The 23,221-nt window shown below is 42.9% G+C and overlaps 1 protein-coding gene across 3 annotated transcripts in view; it reads left to right on the top strand.

The window, feature by feature from the left end:
- AFF3 (ALF transcription elongation factor 3) overlaps nt 1–23,221 on the top strand; it is a 558,597-nt gene that overhangs the window by 449,934 nt on the left and 85,442 nt on the right. For 2 of the 3 annotated variants that reach the window (XM_061168528.1, XM_061168526.1), the window contains one exon: nt 9,330–9,367. In XM_061168528.1, the coding sequence (XP_061024511.1) occupies nt 9,330–9,367 (38 nt within the window). Of the gene's footprint in view, nt 1–9,326; nt 9,368–23,221 lie in introns of all 3 variants that reach the window. The other variant, XM_061168527.1, reaches the window with a different exon arrangement.

The following is a 23,221-nucleotide window of genomic DNA, read 5'->3' as shown; positions in this document are numbered from 1 at the left end:
TTCTTTCTCCTAGCTCATAGCGGCTGCCCCCAAGTTTTCTGTTTTGATGGCAAAAGCCTCCAGGGCCTGGAAGCAGAAGGGGCCACATGGTAGATGTCACCAGTTATTCATAGTGTTATCTGTAGAATAAAATGTCCTGGAAATGCCCAGTAAAGACAAGAGTGCCTCCCTTAATAATCCCTCTCAGAAGATTTGAGTTGCCAAATTTGGACAGCCCCCAACCTCAAATAATGCCCCCAAGTCAGTCAATTGGAACCGGAATCCGAATTATGAGATAATGTTATCCAGCAAACCATCTGGTGTCATCGACCTTAATCAGCACTTCCCATAGGATATACTAGGTACTAATAAATGTCTGTTATTGTCTTTATCAAATTTCTGGTAGACATATGCAAATCTGAGCCACACAGTTAAAATAAAACAACCAGTCAAAATTTCTCTAAAGAGAAATGTGTACCCTAGTTTTTCAAGATAGTAAAATAGAGAAAGAATATACAGCTAAGGGGGAAAAAATGTATTTCAACAAAGCTCTGAAATTGGAGCCATGGCAGATAGTAACATTTGTTATCACCGGAAGTTACCTACTCACATCCTACTGGTGAATCACATGGCAGGTGCTGTCCGTCAGCAGGAAGCTCTTTCCGGTGGAGGGAGGATGAGCTGGGATCTCCGCCTTCAGTGATCTTCAAGGAACTTGAATTTTTAGCCAAGACTAAAATTTCCGTGAAGCAGATGGCAAGCTCCCCAGGAAAGAATAGAACCCAGCGCTAAGCCATGTTCTAGACCAGGAGCTCTGAGAGCAGAGGGTCAACAAGAGCTTGAGCGGTCGAGGCAAGCTTCATGAAAAGGACCTTGGGTTGTAGGCAGACTCTAAAGAGAAAGAGGACGAACTGGAGAGAGAACAGGAGAAGCGCTGGCTTGATTTAAAGACACACCGAGGGCTTCCCTGGTGGTGCAGTGGTTAAGAATCTGCCTGCCAATGCAGGGAACATGGGTTCGAGCCCTGGTCTGGGAAGATCCCACATGCCGCGGAGCAACTAGGCCCGTGCGTCACAACTACTGAGCCTGCGCGTCTGGAGCCTGTGCTCTGCAACAAGAGAGGCCGCGGCAGTGAAAGGCCCGCGCACCGCAATGAAGAGTGGCCCCCACTCGCCACAACTAGAGAAAGCCCTCGCACAGAAACGAAGACCCAACAGAGCAAAAATAAATTAATTAATTAATTTTTTTTTTAAAAAGAAAAATACTGGAAAATTATGTTTAAAGAAAAAAACTAAAACATTTATTTTTAAAAAATAAATAAATAAAATTAAAAAAATAAAATAAGGAGACACCAAGAGTCACGGTGATTTGTCCACAGCTGACCCCCGTTCAGCTGTTTGCTTTCATTATTGGCAGGTTCCTCAGCCACTGAATTTCTGTCCTCTCATCCTGATCTTGTTTATATTTGTAGAGTCATCTTTATTAGAATGACCATACATTGTGCCCCAAAAAAGCAGGGTTTTCTCCCCTTGTCCCTGACTCCCACCTGGTTAGCATCCCCTTTCACTCTCAGAACTGTTCTTATTTGGATGATAAATTATATTGTCCTCCCTGACTCTGCCTGACCCCTGTAGAGTACTGGATAAGGTCAAAGTCCACTGAACAAAATGCTTCCTAGACAGCATTTCTAGGAATCCGAAAATGCAAAGTACTCATGACTGAGAAAAAAAAAAAAAAAGACCAGAAATAGACTCTTTCCTTTGTCTTACAAATGTTGCTAAATGGGTTGTAAAGCACCAAATGGAAGCTCACAACATAAAAAGTTAAGACACTCATCAACTGGGACCAAAATGAAAAACAACAGCATAAAAGTTAATGAAACATAAAATATGCTAATAGAGGTAGAAGGAAATTAAACAGGGAAATAAGTTAATAAATAACAAGTCTTAACTTGAAGAAGAATGACAAGAAGAAAGTAAGGCCTTACCAGCCAGAATTCCTAGAAAGACAGGTGTGTCCATATAAATTTCACAGCCTTCTTCCAATAACAGCAGAACACAAATGAACTAAGATTAGCTGTGATAGTATTTATTCAGGTAATTAAATGTGGACAGTGTCCTAACACAGGTGAAGCAATGTGATTACAATCACTGCTGCAGTGATACCTCCTTGACTGTCAGTGTCATAAACCTGATACTGTGTGTAGCAGAGATGGAGGTCAGTCCCACATGGAGTGCAGAAACAAAGGTGTGTTCTAACCAGCTGTATCCTGGATCTTCTTCTCTTAGAACAATAGCAAAATGTAGATCCAGAAAATCAAGCCATCTATCTTCTTCTTATGACTGTCGTTTGTCAAAAACATATGGATGGGGGCTTCCCTGGTGGCGCAGTGGTTGAGAATCTGCCTGCTAATGCAGGAGACACGGGTTCGAGCCCTGGTCTGGGAAGATCCCACATGCTGCGGAGCAGCTAGGCCCGTGAGCCACAACTACTGAGCCTGTGCGTCTGGAGCCTGTGCTCCGCAACAAGAGAGGCCGCGATAGTAAGAGGCCCGCGCACCGTGATGAAGAGTGGCCCCCGCTTGCCGCAATTAGAGGAAGCCCTCGCACAGAAACGAAGACCCAACACAGCCATAAATAAATAAATAAAAATAAAACTTATTAAAAAAAAAAAAAAAACTGGGCTCTGTGCCCAGGAACCTGAACCAACTAAGCCAATCAGTGGCCAGATTTAAAAAAAAAAACAAAAACAAAACCAAAAAAACATATGGATGTTGTGTACTTAATTGTCATTTAACAGCTTTAATCTCATAAATCCAACCGTCTGTTTAACATCTGCACTTGACTTCCCATAAACAACTTGAACTTCACACACCCAAACTTTTTTGGGGGGCAAGGGAGAGATCATAGCATTTTGGAAATACAGTTTTTAAAGGTTACTTTCCACTTACAGTTATTACAAAATATTGGCTATATTCCCCCCATGTTATACAATACATCCTTGAGCCTATCTTATACCCAGTACTTTGTACCTCGCACTTCCCCACCCCTGTAATGCCCCTACCCCCCCGCACTGGTAACCACTAGTTTGTTCTATATCTGTGAGTCTGTTTCTTTTTTGTTATATTCACTAGTTTCTTGTATTTTTTAGATTCCACATATAAATGAGATCATACAGTATTTGTCTTTCTCTGTCTGGCTTACTTCACTAAGCATTAATGCCCTCCAAGTCCATCCATGTTGCTGCAAATGGCAAAATTCTTCTCTTTTTTATGGCTGAGTAGTATTCCATTGTATATACATAACACATCTTCTTTATCCATTCATCTGTTGATGGCCACTTAGGTTGTTTCCATGTCTTGGCTGTTGTAAATAATGCACCTGTGAACACTGGGGTGTATGTGTCTTTTCAAATTAGAGATTTTTACACACCCAAACCTAAACTCTGCCTTTGTCTTCTCCTGCACCCGTCTTGCCCATCAGTGGCCCTCGATCTGTACAAGGTGCTCAAGCCAGGAACCTGGGACTCATTCCTGACGCCTCCCCCACTTCCCACATTCAATCAATCACCAGTTCCTTCAACCCTACCTCCAAAATGTAGCACGAACTTTCTCCATCTCCACCGCTACCGTGCACTTCTCTCGCCTGGATCACTGCAAGTGACCTTCAACTTTGTCCCTTGCTGCCCCAATCCATTCAACACACAAAGGCCAGAAGGGAATTTGAAAAGTGTAAGTCAGGGCTTCCCTGGTGGCACAGTGGTTAAGAATCCACCTGCCAATGCAGGGGACACGGGTTCGAGCCCTGGTCCGGGAGGATCCCACATGCCGTGGAGCAGCTGGGCCCGTGCACCACAGCTGCAGAGCCTGCGCTCTAGAGCCCAAGAGCCACAACTGCTGAGCCCCCGTGCTACAACTACTGAAGCCCGCATACCTAGAGCCTGTGCTCTACAACAAGAGAAGCCCCCACAATGAGAAGCCCGTGCACCGCAATAAAGAGTAGCCCCTGCTCGCCGCAACTAAAGCCCACGCACAGCAAGGAAGACCCAATGTAGCCATAAATAAATAAATGAATGAATGAATAAATAAATAAAATAAAAGTGTGAGTCATATTGCCTCACTCCCTACTCTTTTTTTTTTTAATTATGTAGATTCACCAGAAGTTGCAAAGAATGTACAGGCAGGTCCCATATATCAGGGGTCCACGGCCTGTTATGAACCAGGCCGCACAGCAGGAGGTGAGCAGCGGGCAAGCGAGCATACCGTCATCTGCCGCTCCCCATCACTGCCCATCGCTCATATTACCGCCTGAACCATCCCCCCTGCCCCCGGTCCTTGGAAAAATTGTCTTCCATGAAACCAGTCCCTGGTGCCAAAAAGGTTGGGGACCACTGCCATATATCCTTCGCCCAGCTTCCCCTCATGTAAACTTTTCAGTGACTTCTTATTGCTGTGGATAATGTCCAAAATCCTTAACTTGACCTCCAAAGCCCTTGGGACCTGCCGCTGTCCCCACCGCTCACTGACCTCCCAGACAGCAACCTTCCTGTAGTTCCTCCACTGACCAGAGATCTAGGCCTGCCTCGGGCCTCTGCTCCCAAACACTTTTCCCTTCCTTCCTTCCGCATTCCTACTTCTCTCATTCAGTAGCTCTTCTTTGCCCTCCTTGTGGCAGCTTTGTTATCCCTTCCTTAGTGAACCTTCCTTGAGCACTCATTCCAAATGAGGTCCCTTCACATTTCTGGTTCACAGCGCCTGTCCTCTTTGGTCATAGCCCTTGTCTAGATCCAGGATCTAGAATGCTTGTGTTTGTTTAACTTTTCATGTCTGGCTCACGTGTAGACTCCAAGTACAATGTGGCAAAAGCTTTGTCCGTTTTTTTGTTGTTTTTTTCTTTTTTAAGTATTTATTTATTTATTTTTGGCTGTGTCGGGTCTTCGTTTCTGCGCGAGGGCTTTCTCTAGTTGCGGCGAGCGGGTGCCACTCTTCATCGCGGCGCGCGGGCCTCTCACTATCGCGGCCTCTCTTGTTGCGGAGCACAGGCTCCAGACGCGCAGGCTCAGTAGTTGTGGCTCACGGGCCTAGTTGCTCCACGGCATGTGGGATCTTCCCGGACCAGGGCTCAAACCCGTGTCCCCTGCATTGGCAGGCAGATTCTCAACCACTGTGCCACCAGGGAAGCCCGCTTTGTCCGTTTTGACTGTCACCCAAGCAGAGCCCAGCCCCTGCACTTGATAGGTACAGCAGATGGCTTTATGGAGCTGTCCACGTGGTATTTCTGTTTCTATCAAGTAAGAAAGAAACTGGATTATGCTAAGACCCCTCTGAATTCTAGCCTCTTCCCTTTGCTTTCTCCCCCTCCAATATCCATGAACTTGTTCTATGCTCGACCCAGTTACAGTAAGGGCACTTAATTTCCTCTTTGATTTCCCCTCAATAACAGATTGTGACTGGTAATTCATTTAGCGTATGTTGAAACCTGCAAGTCTACTGATTAGGTTCCCAAGCACCCAGCTTGCTGTAATAAAGACAGAGAAAAGATGTCATCTCTCAAAGAGAACCTGGAAAATAATTATTTCTGGCAGAAAACTTGTTTTGTCTCACAGACGTACCCTTCAGAGTCATTCATGAATGAGTAATGAACTCAGGAAAGATCAGTGACGCATTGTCTTAAGGCTCTCAATCTATTTTGCTGAGAACTGAATAAAAAGAAAGTTACATGAGGAGATGATGATTTAGAAAGAGAAATATGGTTGCTGTAACGTACAAGTCTTGAAAGAAGGAAATTGGGCAATTCATCTAGTTTTCTATGAGTAGTTTTTCAGGTTTCAATCATGAGTCACCTAAGTAATTTTTTTCTCTGCTATTTAATTCCAGTGTTTATTTATTTTATTATTTTCCAACAGTAAAATAAAATAGTGTGCAACAGCCAAAGTTTATTTTAAGAGAGGAGCCAGTAAGAAAAAGTTGGTGGTCTTTGCTTTGGTATATAACATACAATTTTAATGCCGTAAGTTTTTTTTTTTCCTCAAGGAGTTATTTAAAACATTTAATATATTCTCGTCTCCTTTTTGATGGATGATAAGTCCTCCTCTGTAAAGTCTTGAATGATGTAGAATAACAACAAATTAAATAGAACAGTCAAAAGCAGGCATTAAAAATAGTAGTGCAGGCAGTCGTGTGGCAGATTGAAGAGTGAGGGTCACAGAAAGACATTGCTTGGTGACTGGCTAGATGCATGATGTCTAAGCCCAGAAGGACCTTTTGGTCCCAGCATCGTGTCCATCTGCTAAAGGAAAGCAGCCCCTGTTCCCAGCTTCCAACTCAGCTTACATTAGAGGACTCACCAACGTCAGTCCTATGGAGATATTCTCAGCAGGTACCACCACCTGGGATGCATCAATTCGCAGGCATTCTAGTGATGGTTGGGCATCTCAGTTTCTTGTTTTGGGTTTGTTTTGCTTTGCTTTTGCTTCTTAAATCATCTTCTTATAGACTGCACATCAACAAGCGCTGTGTTTCCTTATCAGAAAAGTCAGCGGGAAGTATTTGCAGGCAGGAGAGAAGAGAATCAATAGACTTTTAAAAAAATTAACACCCAGGGCTGGGCGAAAATTCAGATGCCATGTGAGAGATTCCTATTGACCTTTTAGTCACATCTCCTGATTTTTGTTATTCCAGGAGTCTGTCTCCAGTGCCTCCTGCTGAGATGATAAGAGACTGTGCTGATAATACATGCCATCTTTCCTTTGGGGAGTTCCAAATACTTTTTGTGTATTTAGCCAAACATATTGTATATTTACTAGAGAGTGAAGTTCTTTTCAAGGATAACTGCCGAAAATGGAAAGCCATCTTGCTGAGTGAGGGAGAACCGTTCAGGAGATGAACCTGGGAACAATGACAGCTGCCTGTCACCTGCTGGGTGCTTTTTGTGAACGTGCTCCTGCGGTGGCTCTCGGGAGAGCACAGACAAAGGAGAGAGAGGAGAGGGCAGGGAGTGCTGTCCAGGCCTTCCTCGGCTTCTCACCTCTTCCCGCTGCCACATTCAACTCCCTCAGGTGTCCCCGCAAAGAGAAAGCACTGTAGTTATTCTTCTTTTCTATCTTGAACGAATAATGTGACACTAGAATGCCAGGTCACTTGGGCTGTCATTCCCTGGAATCCGGAGGAAGGAGGGGACCCCTGTCCCTTGGATTGTCCACAGTAGCCTGGACCTTGACTGGCTCCCTCAGCCTCCATTTGGGGAAGGAAAGGGTAGTTTGGAAACTGAGGCCTGGGTCGAGGACCAGACTCGAGGTCCATAATATAAATGAAAGGCAGAACCTGTCCCAGAATGTAAGACTCTCAATTCCCTGTTCAACAGATTTTATGCTTTTTCCTAACTCACTGTGGTTGCGTCTCTTGCGGAATTATCTAAGTTTCTCTTACTAATTTATTTTCCATTCGTGGTGCCAGGCCCAGGAGCTCATGTTCCCTGGGTTCTTTCTTTCAGATCTGCCTTTCATTGCTACTTTGCTGCAGCATCTCCCCAGAGACACCCTTGTCATTTGAAGGGGACAGTTCCTGATTGTACAAGGGGACCTTCCTGACGTTTGAAAAGTGTTAACATCCCTGCGGCCAGGCACTAAATGCCAGTAGTGATCCCCTCATGAGTGTGACATGCAGAAACACCCCGACTCAATTCCAGACGCTCCTGGGGTTGGGGGGAGGGTAGCCCAGGTGAGAACCACTGCCAGGGGCTTGGACAGGCCCTTTCTCCACCGTCTAGTGCAGGACCACCGGTGCCTCTTCTCGCCTGACCACATTTCAGTGGGAAGGATCCCCTAAGTGATTCATTCGTTGATGTTTACTCTGCAGATATTTCCAGAGCACCTGCTAACAGCTCCACACCCTGTTTGAGGGGCTGTAGATCCACCAGCCATTAGTCACCACTCATGTCTGCCCCTTCCTAGCTCTGTCCTACCTTCATCTTTTTATTTGCATGTTATGCAAATGTCTGCCAGTCATCCCTGGACCTCTATTCTGACTCCCTACCTGGGGACTCAGCTTGTCCAGGACAATGACCACTTCTGCTTTTGCTTTTTTCCTCCTGAGACCCCAGAGCAATCATCTTCATGTAGTAGGAATCCAGTAGGTGTTGGTCTGACTGCCTGATCCAAGGATATGCAACTATCACCAAGGGTATATTTCTTTTCTGTAATAGAGATAATGGTTCTGATGTGACATTTTTTCTAATCTGAAGATTCTATTTTGTCTGCCACCCACCTGTGATGAGGAATAGCGTGGGAAACATTGGTGTCCCTGGTAAACAGTAAATTTGACATACGTCATGTCCAAGGTGAAGATGGACTGTGGACACTCCTTATTTCCTGCATGCACCCTGAGGAAGCCTTGGTCTTCGAGGCCATGCTTTGATCGCCTCCCAATTATGACTTCTCAGTCAGAGAAGTCTTTTTCTGCCTTCCGTAGATTCAGAGTGCTCGGCGGCATAAGGCAAACAGACAAAAAAATGGGACAGACAGACGAAAGGAAAGTGAGTGCAAAACTGGGAGAATCTGAGGGAGGCCTTCTTATTTCCTTTTTTCTTTTAATTTTTATATTATGGAAAATTTCAAACACACAAAAATTCCCAGAATACTATACTGTTCCCCCAGTGTTCTTGTCACCTAGCTTCAACAGTTTTCAACCCAAGGCCATCTCATTTCATTTATATGCCTACCTACCCTCTCTTCCCTCCAATTGTATTATTTTAAATCCCAGCATCGTGTAATTGTATTCATGAATATTTCAATATGAATCTCTAAAAGACTCTCTATAAAAACATTGCCACAGTTATGTTACTGTGTCTAAAACATAGCAACAATCTCCTAATACCATCACATAGCCAGTCAGTGTTCCAATATCCAATTGTGATGCTTTTATCAATAAATCTGAAAACCAGGTCCAAAATTATACCTTCATAGGAAAAGAAGCTGCAGAGGAACCAAAACAGATCTTTTCCTTACAGGAAAGTAGAATAAAGCAATGGTAAAAGTGAATTCCGGAAGTAAAAATGAAATAGCTCTGATCAGTACCACGTCTCCTGAGACGTGTCCAACCTCACCTGTGGAGTATGTCCAGTCCCCTCAAGCTCACCCCCTGGTGGCAGGTGTGACCCATGGGGGCTTCCCGTAACTCTTCAGAAATGTTCGTTTCCTAACACGAGAGGATTCTCTACTGTGTTACTAGTAGTTTCATATTTGGCCACCTGGCAGAAGTGTGGGTGACACAGGGTTTCTTTTTAAGTATTGATCGAGCACGTAATTTTAAAGTCAGAATATTAAATAAACATCTCTGCCCTTTCTTCCAGCAGGCAGCCCAGAGAACGGCTCTCCACGCTCTGTCTGACAGGTACATTTTGTCATTTTTATGAACTATAAATTGCTTTATGAAACATTGAGCCCTATTTACTGTGGCATATAATTCATAATCGGATTTTGTCCCTAAAGTATCTGTGAACTGGGATGTTAAACATTTTGCATGCTTCAATTTGTCATGCATGTGTGGAGTTTATTACTGCAAAAATCGCCGTGTTGTATTTCATAGAAAGTATGAAGAATCCCTTGTTGTACAATGAAACAGGAGACAAGAAACTTGGAGGGAAAGTCCTGAATGGTGCAGTAAATTCTGAACTTTGGAATTGGTTGAGATCTAAGCTCATTTTCAACAATAAGTACTTCATTTATTCTGGGATGTTTTCTTCAGACTTTTTTCCCACATCATTTCCCCGAGAGCTATCTGTCTTCTGATGAGATTCTCTCTCGAAATTTACTTTATGCACGGAACCCAGTTCATGGTGCTGCATGCCTGACTTTTTACTCCTTGCTCTGGCTTGTTTTTTCTAACTTGTGTTCTTGAATGAGATATGTAAAGCTAATCGGTAAACGTACTCCAGCTGTATTTCACGTCTTCCTTTGCCTATAAGGCTGTTTGAAAATATTTGAATGGGGATATATAAAGTTACCTTCTAGAATAGACCAGACCATCTCTTGGTTTGGGTTGGTTTTTGATTTCTCATTTGCCAAAGTATGTGTGTGTGTGTGTGTGTGTGTGTGTGTTTTAAAGAACCATCAGGAGGTAAAGATGCAGCTTTGTTTTCTCTCTACAAGTGAGGTTCTCACAGGGCTGGAAACAGCCGAAGGAGCTGTTCGCCTCAGCGGGCTGGCAGGCATCTCGGCATTGTCTAGCTACCACCAGCCCCCTCCCTTCCTTCCCAGTTCTTTTCTGTGGAATGAGCAATAATTGACTGTGTAAACCAGCTCAGTTCAATGCTTCTCCAAGGTAAAACCTGTCACTTAGGCGAATTATCTGTGCTCATGGGTGAAAAGCGTTTTCTCGATGGTGGCAGGCTGAGCCCAAGTGTTTTGATTCCAATTGAAAAGCCTTCCCCATGACAACCGCACAAGCCTGTGGGCTGTAAGAGTGGCTGCCACGTGATCTTCTGGGGTTGCTTCTGGGATTTTCGCAAAAGCTGATAACTGTACTGCTTCTGAGTCTGTTGGTAGAAAGAAGAGAGACTCTGGATCAAAACACACTTAAAATCTGACACATTAATTCTTTTCCTCTACATATTTCTTTTTTCCCTTTGACTTTTCTTCTTCAGTGATTCCTTCAACAAAATGCATTGAGAAGCAAGAGAAAGCCCTCAGTTGACAATATTATGGCACTGCCAATGGTGACGAGGTTTCCTTTTGAGGTGATAAAAATGGTGTAAAATTAGATTATGGTGAAGACTTCACAACCCAGTAAATATACTAAAAACAATTGAATTGCATGCTTTAAATGGGTGAGCTTTATGGTATATAAATTACATTTCAATGTGTGTGTGTAATATACACAATGTGTGTGTAAATGTAATATAAATTACATTTCAGTGCTACATATCTAGACACAAAATATCTTTATAGCCTTTGGTAGAATGAATCAAGAACCATTTTTAAAAACATGGACTCCCCTTGAAGACATGATTGTAGGTACAAAGACAAGTCATCAGAAACTAGGACTGGTATATTCTAAGGCTTCTCCCTAAAAGATACATGACTTTGTCCTGGGTAGAAAATGTGCATAGATTTTCATGATGAGCAACGCCATTACCTTTGACATTTTCTGATCTTCTCTCAAAAAACCCTCCTGAAGCCCAATAATTAATTGACTAGTAAGTTAGTATCTTAGCCCTTGTTCTTATATAACCACTTAATGCAGCTACTGTGAGGAAAAAAAAGTTCATTCCCTAGAAACAGAAAAACAGAGGTTCCCATTGTCACTGCTCTTCTAACGAATTTCCCTGTCTTCAGACGTAACTGAGCATTTCCCTCTAACAGTTTTTCTGTTCACAATGGGAGGAACTCAGCGCCTTTCAAAGTAATGGGCTGACTTTGCCTACTATTCTAGCAATGCAGTTGTGTAAAGCTACTTCTCTGTGCTTTTCCTGTTTTATGTTTTCCATTAATTCAGGACCACATGAGTATTTCCATGAGTGAGAAGTCTCTGTAATTGTTGGGCGATACAATTAAAAACCCTTCTTCAAAATAAGGACTTGTAACACCTACTGAATTAATTGGATTCATGTTTTCTAGTTTCTTAAATTAGAGAATGCTAACTTAACACATGACAGATGTCATTTTCTATCACATTACCTATTCTGTTGAATAAACTAGTCTTTTCTAGAAAATGAGGGATGTGGCTTTGGGTCCAACCACCATATGACTTGCCTAAAATTCTGTCTGTCCCAAGAACCACCTCAGGTTGGGAAGGGAATTGAGTAAAAATTCCCCTCTAGGCTGTGCCCTTCCCAAGGTAGAGATCTAACCCCAGTATCTCTGGCTACTTACAGCCTGGTGGTGATCTATTATATACATTCATTAACGCAGACTCTTCTGGTTTCCTAAACTCTTTTTTCAGCCTGTTATCACCTCTTGATATAAAATTCCATAATGATTAGGCAGCAATTTTGTTTCTGTCCGAGAAAAAGAAGGAGCACTTTTCAGGCCTTCAAAGTTGCTTCCTGAGTTCTGCGATTCGGGAGTTGGACAGAAAGCCCATGCTGGCTTGAGTCAGGCTACCATGTGACACTGAGGTATCCCACTGGTTTGCTCCTCTCTGGGCCCGTGTCACTTCCATTTAACCTTATAACTGCCTAAGTACCTGGTGAACACAGGACATGTGATCCAGGAGGAGAGCTGTTTTGTCTCAAGATGTACAGCTTGATGATGAAATGGGATTCACTTGACTGGGATGGTAGGGGGGATGTGAGTTTACACTGTAGGAAGCCAGTTGTCCTCTGCTTCCCCGTAAGAAAGCCTACCTTTGAGGCTTGGGGACCTGGCCTGATGGGACTAGATATAGGGAAAAGGGGTGTCATTTCCCTCTATGAGGGCAGATAGAAATCTCATCCCCGTGGAGTGTCAGAGGGTAGAGGGTATCCAGACATCCTCTGAAGGTCAGTCTTGTCTATCTTTTCATTGCTCCAGCTTCCTGGTTTCCAGGGGCATCCTAGCAGAAATCCAGCATCTGATAGTTGCGATTGTAATGCTTTCAAGTTCAGTGAGTCCTCAGTAGTCAATACACAACCTTGATCAATTAAAACTCTGATACTGCCATTACTAAAATATAAAAAGCATCTGTGGTCACTCCCATAGAAAACCTTTTGCCTTCTTTGACTTTGTCTGAGTGATGGGCTTAGTTGATGGTTCAGCCAAAATAACCCAAATGCTCCACAGATCCAAACAGGATCCCAACAGCAAGGCAAATGTGGGCTTTGGCCCAACTAACCCATGCCATCTGCAGCAATGGGAAGGGTGTGTGAAGGTAGGTTGGTGGCTTGGGTTTTATTCTTTGCTACTGCTGCCTGTAGAATTTTTCATCCATCTGTTTTATGCCATTGAGAGGCAGCTGGCCTACCAGAGGCCTGCCAATGCCCCAAATAATGAAAAAGCAAGACACCAGGGCAGGAGGAGGTGGCAAAATTCTCAGCAAGGTAAACCAATCAATTACAAGAAAACCTCCCTTTGCAGAAGGGCATACTCCTTTTTTTTTTTGGTGGAAAGTAAAGTTTGCTTTATTTTGGATGCCGGCAACCAGGGGGAGGTGCAGACGCGTGTCCAAAGGCCGACTCACCCCCCCTGACAACCAGCGGGCAAGAGCTTTCATAGGCAGAGGGAGGGTGCTACACGCAGAAACAGCACAGGCAGCTCTGACCGTCATCGAGAAATTGGTCATTGGTGGTCTGACCAGCACCATCTTGATTGCTTTAGGTACAGTTAACCTTCAGTTCCCGGGTCGGTTTGTTCCCATTTCCTTTAGGCCAATTCTCAGAATTGTGGCAGCTTATGTCATGGCTACAGCTTGGTCATCATGTAGTTAACTTCTTCCACCTGGTGAGGGTTTCAGTATCTGTAAGACAGCTCACAGGATATGGTTCAGAATATTATCCAGAGCCCTTGAGAGGGAACTAAATGTCCTTGACTTTGCTTACTGACTAAACTGTTATCGTTTTGTCCTGTTTGACTGCTTTTCTTTGCTTCTACATTTTCTCACGTCTCTGATTAAACTTATTCTTTGGCTAAAGTTTTTACGCAGGCAAAAGACAGGAGGATATGGGGGTGGGGGAAGGACCATAGGGTCCTGTTTCATTTCACTCCCCATTGCCCTCTCCCCTGGCAAATGCCAAACCACTTTCTCTCTGTGAATTTGCCTCTTTGGGGTATTTAATGTAAATGGAATCCTACGAAATGCACTCTTGTGTTTGGCTTCTTTCACTGAGCATGTTTTCAAGGTTTATCTGTGTTGTAGCATGTATTAGTACTTCATTCCATTTTTTTTTTGAAATGTCTTATCAATTGTCAAATTAATTTATTCTAAATTGCCAGTATAATTTTTTTTGAATTTTATTTTATTTTTTTATACAGCAGGTTCTTATTAGTTATCCATTTTATACATATTAGTGTATACATGTCAATCCCAATCTCCCAATTCATCCCACCATCACCCCCCGCCACCGCCACTTTCCCCCCTTGGTGTCCATACGTTTGTTCTCCACATCTCTGTCTCAATTTCTGCCCTGCAAACCAGTTCATCTGTACCATTTTTCTAGGTTCCACATATATGTGTTAATATACGATATTTGTTTTTCTCTTTCTGACTTAACTTCACTCTGTATGACAGTCTCTAGATTCATCCACATCTCTACAAATGACCCAGTTTCATCCCTTTTTATGGCTGAGTAATATTCCATTGTATATATGTACCACATCTTCTTTATCCATTCGTCTGTTGATGGGCATTTAGGTTGCTTCCCTGACGTGGCTATTGTAAATAGTGCTGCAATGAACATTGGGGTGCATGTGTCTTTTTGAATTATGGTTTCCTCTGGGTGTATGCCCAGGAGTGAGATCGCTGGGTCATATGGTAATTCTATTTTTAGTTTTTTAAGGAACCTCCGTGCTGTTCTCCATAGTGACTATATCAATTTACATTCCCACCAGCAGTGCAAGAGGGTTCCCTTTTCTCCACACCCTCTGCATCATTTGTTGTTTGTAGATTTTCTGATGATGCCCATTCTAACTGGTGTGAGGAGGTACCTCATTGTAGTTTTGATTTGCATTTCTCTAATAATTAGTGATGTTGAGCAGCATTCCATGTGCTTTTTGGCCATCTGTATGTCTTCTTTGGAGAAATGTCTATTTAGGTCTTCTGCCCGTTTTTTTGATTGGGTTGTTTTTTTTAATATTGAGCTGCATGAGCTGTTTATATATTTTGGAGATTAATCCTTTGTCCGTTGATTTGTTTGCAAATATTTTCTCCCATTCTGAGGGTTGTCTTTTTGTCTTGTTTGTAGTTTCCTTTGCTTTGCAAAAGGTTTTAAGTTTCATTAGGTCCCATTTGTTTATTTTTCTTTTTATTTCCATTACTCTAGGAGGTGGATCAAAAAAAGATCTTGCTGTGATTTATGTCAAAGAGTGTTCTTCCTATGTTTTCCTCTAAGAGTTTTATAGTGTCCAGTCTTACATCTAGGTCTTTAATCCATTTTGAGTTTATTTTTGTGTATGGTGTTAGGGAGTATTCTAATTTCATTCTTGTACATGTAGCTGTCCAGTTTTCCCAGCACCACTTATTGCAGAGGCTGTCTTTTCTCCATTGTATATCTTTGCCTCCTTTGTCATAGATTAGTTGACCATAGGTGCGTGGGTTTATCTCTGGGCTTTCTATCTTGTTCCATTCATCTATATTTTGTTTTTGTGCCAGTACCATATTGTCTTGATTACTGTAGCTTTGTAGTATAGTCTGAAGTCAGGGAGTCTGATTCCTCCAGCTCTGTTTTTTTCCCTCAAGAGTGCTTTGGCTATTCGGGGTCTTTTGTGTCTCCATACAGATTTTAAGATTTTTTGTTCTAGTTCTGTAAAAAATGCCATTGGTAATTTGATATGGATTGCATTGAATCTGTAGATTGCTTTGGGTAGTATAGTCATTTTTACAATATTGATTCTTCCAATCCAAGAACATGGTATATCTCTCCATCTGTTTGTATCATCTTTAATTTCTTTCATCAATGTGTTATAGTTTTCTGCATACAGGTCTTTTGTCTCCCTAGGTAAGTTTATTCTTAGGTATTTTATTCTTTTTGTTGCAATGGTAAATGGGAGTGTTTCCTTAATTTCTCTTTCAGATTTTTCATCATTAGTGTATCGGAATGCAAGAGATTTCTGTGCATTAATTTTGTATACTGCTACGTTACCAGATTCATTGATTAGCTCTAGTAGTTTTCTGGTAGCATCTTTAGGATTCTCTATGTATACTATCATGTCATCTGCAAACAGTGACAGTTTTACTTCTTCTTTTCCAATTTGTATTCCTTTCATTTCTTTTTTCTTCTCTGACTGCCATGTCTAGGACTTCCAAAACTATGTTGAATAGTAGTGGTGAGAGTGGACATCCTTGTCTGTTCCTGATCTTAGAGGAAATGCTTTCAGTTTTTCACCATTGAGAATGATGTTTGCTGTGGGTTTGTCATATATGGCCTTCATTATGTTGAGGTAGGTTCCCTCTATGCCCTCTTTCTGGAGAGTTTTTATCATAAATGGGTGTTGAACTTTGTCAAAAGCTTTTTCTGCATCTATTGAGATGATCATATGGTTTTTATTCTTCAATTTGTTAATATGGTGTATCACATTGATTGATTTGCGTATATTGAAGAATCCTTGCATCGCTGGGATAAATCCCACTTGATCATGGTGTATGATCCTTTTAATATGTTGTTGGCTTCTGTTTGCTAGTATTTTGTTGAGGATTTCTGCATCTATATTCATCAGTGATATTGGTCTGTAATTTTCTTTTTTTTGTAGTGTCTTTGTTTGGTTTTGGTATCAGGGTGACGGTGGCCTCATAGAATGAGTTTGGGAGTGTTCCTTCCTCTGCAGTTTTTTGGAAGAGTTTGAGAAGGATGGGTGTTAGCTCTTCTCTAAATGTTTGATAGAATTCACCTGTGAAGCCATCTGGTCCTGGACTTTTTTTTGTTGGAAGATTTTTAATCACAGTTTCAATTTCATTACTTGTGATTGGTCTGTTCATATTTTCTATTTCTTCCTGGTTCAGTCTTGGAAGGTTATACCTTTCTAAGAATTTGTCCATTTCTTCCAGGTTGTCCATTTTATTGGCATAGAGTTGCTTGTAGTAGTCTCTTAGGATGCTTTGTATTTCTGCAGTGTCTGTTGTAACTTCTCCTTTTTCATTTCTATTTTTATTGATTTGGGTTCTCTCTCTCTTTTTCTTGATGAGTCTAGCTAAAGGTTTATCAATTTTGTTTATCTTCTCAAAGAACCAGCTTTTAGTTTTGTTGATCTTTGCTGTTGTTTTCTTTGCTTCTATTTCATTTATTTCTGCTCTGATCTTTATGATTTCTATCCTTCTGCTAACTTTGGTTGTGTTTGTTCTTCTTTTTCTAGTTCCTTTAGGTGTAAGGTTAGATTGTTTGTTTGAGATGTTTGTTGTTTCTTGAGGTAGGCTTGTATTTCTATAAACTTCCCTCTTAGAACTGCTTTTGTTGCATCCCATAGGTTTTGGGTCGTCGTGTTTTCATTGTCATTTGTCTCTAGGTATTTTTTGATTTCTTCTTTGATTTCTTCAGTGATCTCTTGGTTATTTAATAATGTATTGTTTAGCCTCCATGTGTTTGTGTTTTTTACATTATCTTCCCTGTAATTTATTTCTAATCTCAATGTTGTGGTCAGAAAAGATGCTTGATATGATTTCAATTTTCTTAAATTTACTGAGGCTTGATTTGTGACCCAAGATGTGGTCTATCCTGGAGAATGTTTCATGCACACTTGAGAAGAAAGTTTAATCTGCTGTTTTTGGATGGAATGTCCTATAAATATCAATTAAATCTATCTGTTCTACTGTGACATTTAAATCTTGTGTTTCCTTATTAATTTTATGTTTGGATGATCTGTCCATTGGTGTAAGTGAGGTGTTAAAGTCCCCTACTATTACTGTGTTACTGTCGATTTCCTCTTTTATAGCTGTTAGCAGTTGCCTTATGTATTGAGGTGCTCCTTTGTTGGGTGCATATATATTTATAATTGTTATATCTTCTTCTTGGATTGATCCCTTGATCATTATGTAGTGTCCTTCCTTGTCTCTTGGAACATTCTTTATTTTCAAGTCTATTTTATCTGATATGAGTATTGCTACTCCAGCTTTCTTTTGATTTCCATTTGCATGGAATATCTTTTTCCATCCCCTCACTTTCAGTCTGTATGTGTCCCTAGGTCTGAAGTGGGTCTCTTGTAGACAGCATATATATGAGTCCTGTTTTTGTATCCATTCAGCAAGCCTGTGTCTTTTGGTTGGAGCATTTAATCCATTCCTGTTTAAGGTGATTATCGATATGTATGTTCCTATGACCATTTTCTTAATTGTTTTGGGTTTGTTTTTGTAGGTCCTTTTCTTCTCTTGTGTTTCCCACTTAGAGAAGTTCCTTTAGCATTTGTTATAGAGCTGGTTTGGTGGTGCTGAATTCTCTTAGCTTTTGCTTGTCTGTAAAGACAAGAGAACTTTTGATTTCTCTGTTGAATCTGAATGAGATCCTTAGCGGGTAGAGTAATCTTGGTTGTAGGTTCTTCCCTTTCATCACTTTAAATATGTCATGCCACTCCCTTCTGGCTTGTAGAGTTTCTGCTGAGAAATCAGCTGTTAACCTTATAGGAGTTCCCTTGTATGTTATTTGTCATTTTCCCTTGCTGCTTTCAATAATTTTTCTTTGTCTTTAATTTTTGCCAATTTGATTACTGTGTGTCTCGGTGTGTTTCTCCTTGGGTTTATCCTGTATGGGACTCTCTGCGCTTCCTTGACTTGGGTGGCTATTTCCTTTCCCATGTTCGGGGAGTTTTCGACTATGATCTCTTCAAATATTTTCTCGTGTCCTTTCTCTCTCTCTTCTCCTTCTGGGACCCCTATAATGCGAATGTTGTTGCATTTAATGTTGTCCCAGAGGACTCTTAGGCTGTCTTTATTTCTTTTCATTCTTTTTTCTTTATTCTGTTTCTTGGCAGTGAATTCCACCATTCTGTCTTCCAGGTCACTTATCCGTTTTTCTGCCTCAGTTATTCTGCTGCTGATTCCTTCCAGTGTATTTTTCATTTCAGTTATTGTATTGTTCATCTCTGTTTATTTGTTCTTTAGTTCTTCTAGGTCTTTGTTAAACATTTCTTGCATCTTCTCGATCTTTGCCTCCATTCTTTTTCCAAGGTCCTGAATCATCTTCACTGTCATTATTCCGAATTCTTTTTCTGGAACATTGCTTATCTCCACTTCATTTAGTTGTTTTCCTGGGGTTTTATCTTGTTCTTTCATCTGGTACATAGCCCTCTGCCTTTTCATCTTGTCTATCTTTCTGTGAATGTGATTTTCGTTCCACGGGCTGCAGGATTGTAGTTCTTCTTGCTTCTGCTGTCTGCCCTCTGGTGGATGAGGCTATCTAAGAGGCTTGTGCAAGTTTCCTGATGGGAGGGACTGGTGGTGGGTTGAGCTGGCTGTTGCTCTGGTGGGCAGAGCTCAGTAAAACTTTAATCCTCTTGTCTGCGCATGGGTGGGGCTGGGTTCCCTCCCTGTTGGTTGTTTGGCCTGAGGCGACCCAACACTAGAGCCCACCCGGGCTCTTTGTTGGGGCTAATGGCGGACTCTGGGAGAGCTCACACCAAGCAGTACTTCCCAGAACCTCCGCTGCCAGTGTCCTTGTCCTCATGGTGAGCCACAGCCATCCCCCGCCTCTGCAGGAGACCCTTCAACACTAGCAGGTAGGTCTGGTTCAGTCTCCTATGGGGTCACTGCTCCTTCCCCTGGGTCCCGATGTGTACACTACTTTGTGTGTGCCCCCCAAGAGTGGAGTCTCTGTTTCCCCCGGTCCTGTCGAAGTCCTGCAATCAAATCCCGCTAGCCTTCAAAGTCTGATTCTCTATGAATTCCTCCTCCCGTTGCCGGACCCACAGGTTGGGAAGTCTGCCGTGGGGCTCAGAACCTTCACTCCAGTGGGTGGACTTCTGTGGTATAAGTGTTCTCCAGTTTGTGAGTCACCCACCCTGCAGTCATGGGGTTTGATTTTACTGTGATTGTGCCCCTCCTACCGTCTCATTGTGGCTTATCCTTTGTCTTTGGATGTGGGGTATCTTTTTTGGTGAGTTCCAGCGCCTTCCTGTCGATGATTGTTCAGCAGTTAGTTGTGGTTCCGGTGCTCTCGCAAGAGGGAGTGAGGGCACGTCCTTCTACTCTGCCATCTTGAACCAATCTCTCCCATTCTCCTTCTCATTCACTCCTTATGTGCCTCTCAAGTGTCTCTTCTTTGTACATATTATTGTACTAGATGGGGTAGAGAGAGGCAGAGAAGAATTGGGATAAATGGGCTTTGAGGGTCGTTTCTAAATGTGTGTCTTTGGTATCGACGCTGCCGCATCACAAGTAATGTGGAGAATATGCAAAGTGCTGTTAGGAGAAGGCAGGATATGTGTGCAGCATGTGAAGTGCCTCTGAAAACCATTAACTTCCCTTCCCAAGTAGTAAATAGTAGATAACTGTGATCAAAAAAAGGGTTCATGTGATTTATCAAGCTGAGCGACTGTGCATCTGCAGAAGAGCTGGAGGTCAATCTTGAAATCCAGGGCAAGAGGAGTACTAGGCAATTGCCAGGACTAAGAAGTTAATCATCCCCTTGGACCGCTTCCATCTGTCTCAGAGCGACAGAACTGCTGCAGAGCAAGCAGGGATGCTTTATAGCCACAGATCAGGAATTAATATTTTCTGTGAAACCTCCAGCATCATTTTCAGTAACTTCGGTTTTATAAAAATGGAGCATAATTTCATATGAATAAATCACATTCGGCTAGAAAGATGAGAAGCTGGGGGGAAAAAATTGTGCTTGACTTTAAAAGAAAAAAAAAAAAAGGAACGAGCAAGAAAGCCAACATGAAAACAGTTGTTGAAGCCATGGCACTGGGAGGGTGCAAATGGCCATGTGGTTAAATTGTACATATAATCATCTTCTGAAATGTCAGCCTGTGACTCCAGAAATGGCTACATTTTTACAGCCTTGGAGATGCATCACCAGATTGTAACCTGTCTGCCCATCTGGCAATATCTCAGGTCCAAGATCCATTTATATTGATTTATTCATTTGTGCCGCGAGGCTTTATTGAACGTGTCCTGTGTGCACAGCGGGCGCTGGGCTGGGGCAGGTGGACGTTGGTAAGAAGCAGCCAGCCCTCTGCTCGTGGCCTCCCCGACCACGGCTTTGCAAAGAGAAAGGCCTTGTTAGCCGCATGCATCTGCTCACCTCAATTTTGCCCTTCCTCACATAAACCTCACCCATCAAATCTCCTCTTCCCATTAGGGAGAATATAATGAAATTAAGTAAGTGAGGAATCATGTAAAATGAAGTGGTCACCTCCATGTGAGTGTGATCTGTGTCTGGAAGCGGGGCTGGAAATGAATGGTCCCACGACCAGCGGGGAGGGCAGGGTAGGCATCTGATGGCAGGGAGGGGGCTTTGCATTCAGCCTCATCTTCCTGACCTGTCGCCAAGTGGCCCAGCTTCAGCCAAGCCAGGGGAACGTGCTGGGAGTGGCCACCAGCACCGAAGGGTGTCTTTCCAGGTCACATTTTACATACTGTCCCTGAAGTCTGAAGAAGAAAGTCACAGTTGCCAGGCACTGGTAATGGTTAGCCTCTTCTCTGAGGGTCCAAAAAGGGGGCTTGGGGGACTTTTAAGAAAGTTTCACGTTTCCCACTTGGAAGATGACAAGGTAGCAGGAGGGCATGTATCAGCCCCACCTTCGAGACCCACAATGGTCTCCAGTCTCTCCAATGCAGGGGCTTCTGATGGTGAAGTCTTTTTGGTAAAACTTTTTTAAAGAGCTTTAGAGTTTAGAAGCCCTATCTCATTGGCTATCTCATTTTATGATCCCACAATAATCCTATGAGATAGAAAGGACCCATTTTACAGATAAGAAAACTGAGCCTGAGACAGGTGATGGACTCACCCCAGGTCACAAGGTAGCAAGTGGCAGAGCTGGGACTAGACTCCAGGTCCTCTGACTCGTGTGGCGTAGAATTCTCTCATCCCCATCACGCAGCAAGGAAACAGGCTTGGATGGGGTCAGAGGCAGGTGGCTCAGGCCACGTTTTATATTGTAACAAATAGCTTAGTCTGCACTACTACTTTGTTTCTACTAATAATTATAATAATCCGTACATTTCTTGCCTAGCTGTCTTTTTACCCCTAGCACCTAGCACAGTTCCTGGCAGTTAGGAGGCACAGTAAGTTATTTGATGAATGAAAGAAAACGATGAACAAATGAATGAGTGAATCAGAACCCATGTTTTGTGGTTAAGCAATGGCAAATTTGGGCTTAAAATAGAAAATAGTTTTCTGAAACTGGCTGTCCGCCATTGCAGCAGACCATCTCAGGAGGCAGAGTTTGATGGTCAGGGACTTAAAAGAAAAAAATAAAAATACTCTTCAAAAGATTGAAAGCATCCGGTGCAATTCAATTAGAGTGAAATTAAATTCTTGGAAATCAGTAACCAGAGAGAACTGTAGGATGCCTTAGAGAAGGTTCCTGCCCGGAGATGATCCCTGGCTGCTCCCTGTCTCCCCCTCCCCACTCCTCATTGCTGTGCTTCCCACTGTGGACACGATTTAAGATGCTCTCCCATATTATCTCCACCAATTATTCATGTTTCTTTTTTTCCTTCCTTCATTTGATGCACATTCATAGTACGGACCCCCTACAATGGGTAAGGCGTCACGTCAGTCTCTGTGGTAGACACGAAAATGCTTTACCCATGCATCCCACTCTCCAGGAGTTTACGGGTGGTAGCGGAAACATGCACAGATCTACTGCGTGTATTAAATGTCAGCGTGTGCTTGTGTGGTCCTGGGCCTTGTTAGTACAGCAGTCGCGTGTAGGTACACCACCAGGCATTTCACATGCATCACTTATCATTAATCCTCACGATAACCCACTCAGCCAGGAAGGAGGAATTCAATATTAGGGCCTTAAAGAGATGAACATTTATTTCATTTCATTTTCCAAATACCCTCCCTAGAATCCTAGTGAATCTGGGTTTACAGAGACACGTAACTGACCCACAGTCTTATGGCTGTAAAGCTGCCGCATGGCCTGTCTGACTCTAGCTGATGCTCTTAGCAACTTCAGAAACATCCTCCCACCCCATCAAGTTATAAAGAGATCATTGTCCCTGGGGGGATGCAGGTAGAACTGAAGCCCTCTCAGAGCAGAGCAAGGGGCGCGGGGAGGGGGCATTTGAAGTAGCGTGTGAAGGAGGGGAGCATCAGGGGACCCAAGAGTGGAAAGGGGAAGAACGGCTCTCTCTGCAGACAGAACGGGCGCCCTGAGCAAGGCAAGGCTGGGGGGTCATCAGGGGGCAGCAGGCCCTTCGTTCCTCTGGGGTGTGGGCATCCAGAGGGATAGGGGTCTGGGAGCCAGCTCTCCACACCCCCCCCCCCGCCCCAGTGCAGGAGGCAGGGGAGCCGGGCTTCCCTCAAACGTGGGATCAAGCCTCATCTTCCATGGAAACCTTAACTAACCAACTACCCTGAGTCCTGCAATCCTGTTCCATCAGCACCTCATGGAATTGCTGACATAGGCCTGCTTCTGCCCTCTGCTCACTTTATGTGTTTATGTGTGTTCTCAA

The sequence above is a fragment of the Eubalaena glacialis genome, chromosome 14, assembly GCF_028564815.1.
Source record: "Eubalaena glacialis isolate mEubGla1 chromosome 14, mEubGla1.1.hap2.+ XY, whole genome shotgun sequence".
NCBI classification, from domain to species: domain Eukaryota; kingdom Metazoa; phylum Chordata; class Mammalia; order Artiodactyla; family Balaenidae; genus Eubalaena; species Eubalaena glacialis.
Note: the sequence above shows the minus strand (reverse complement) of the source record. Positions and strands in the feature narration are given on the sequence as shown.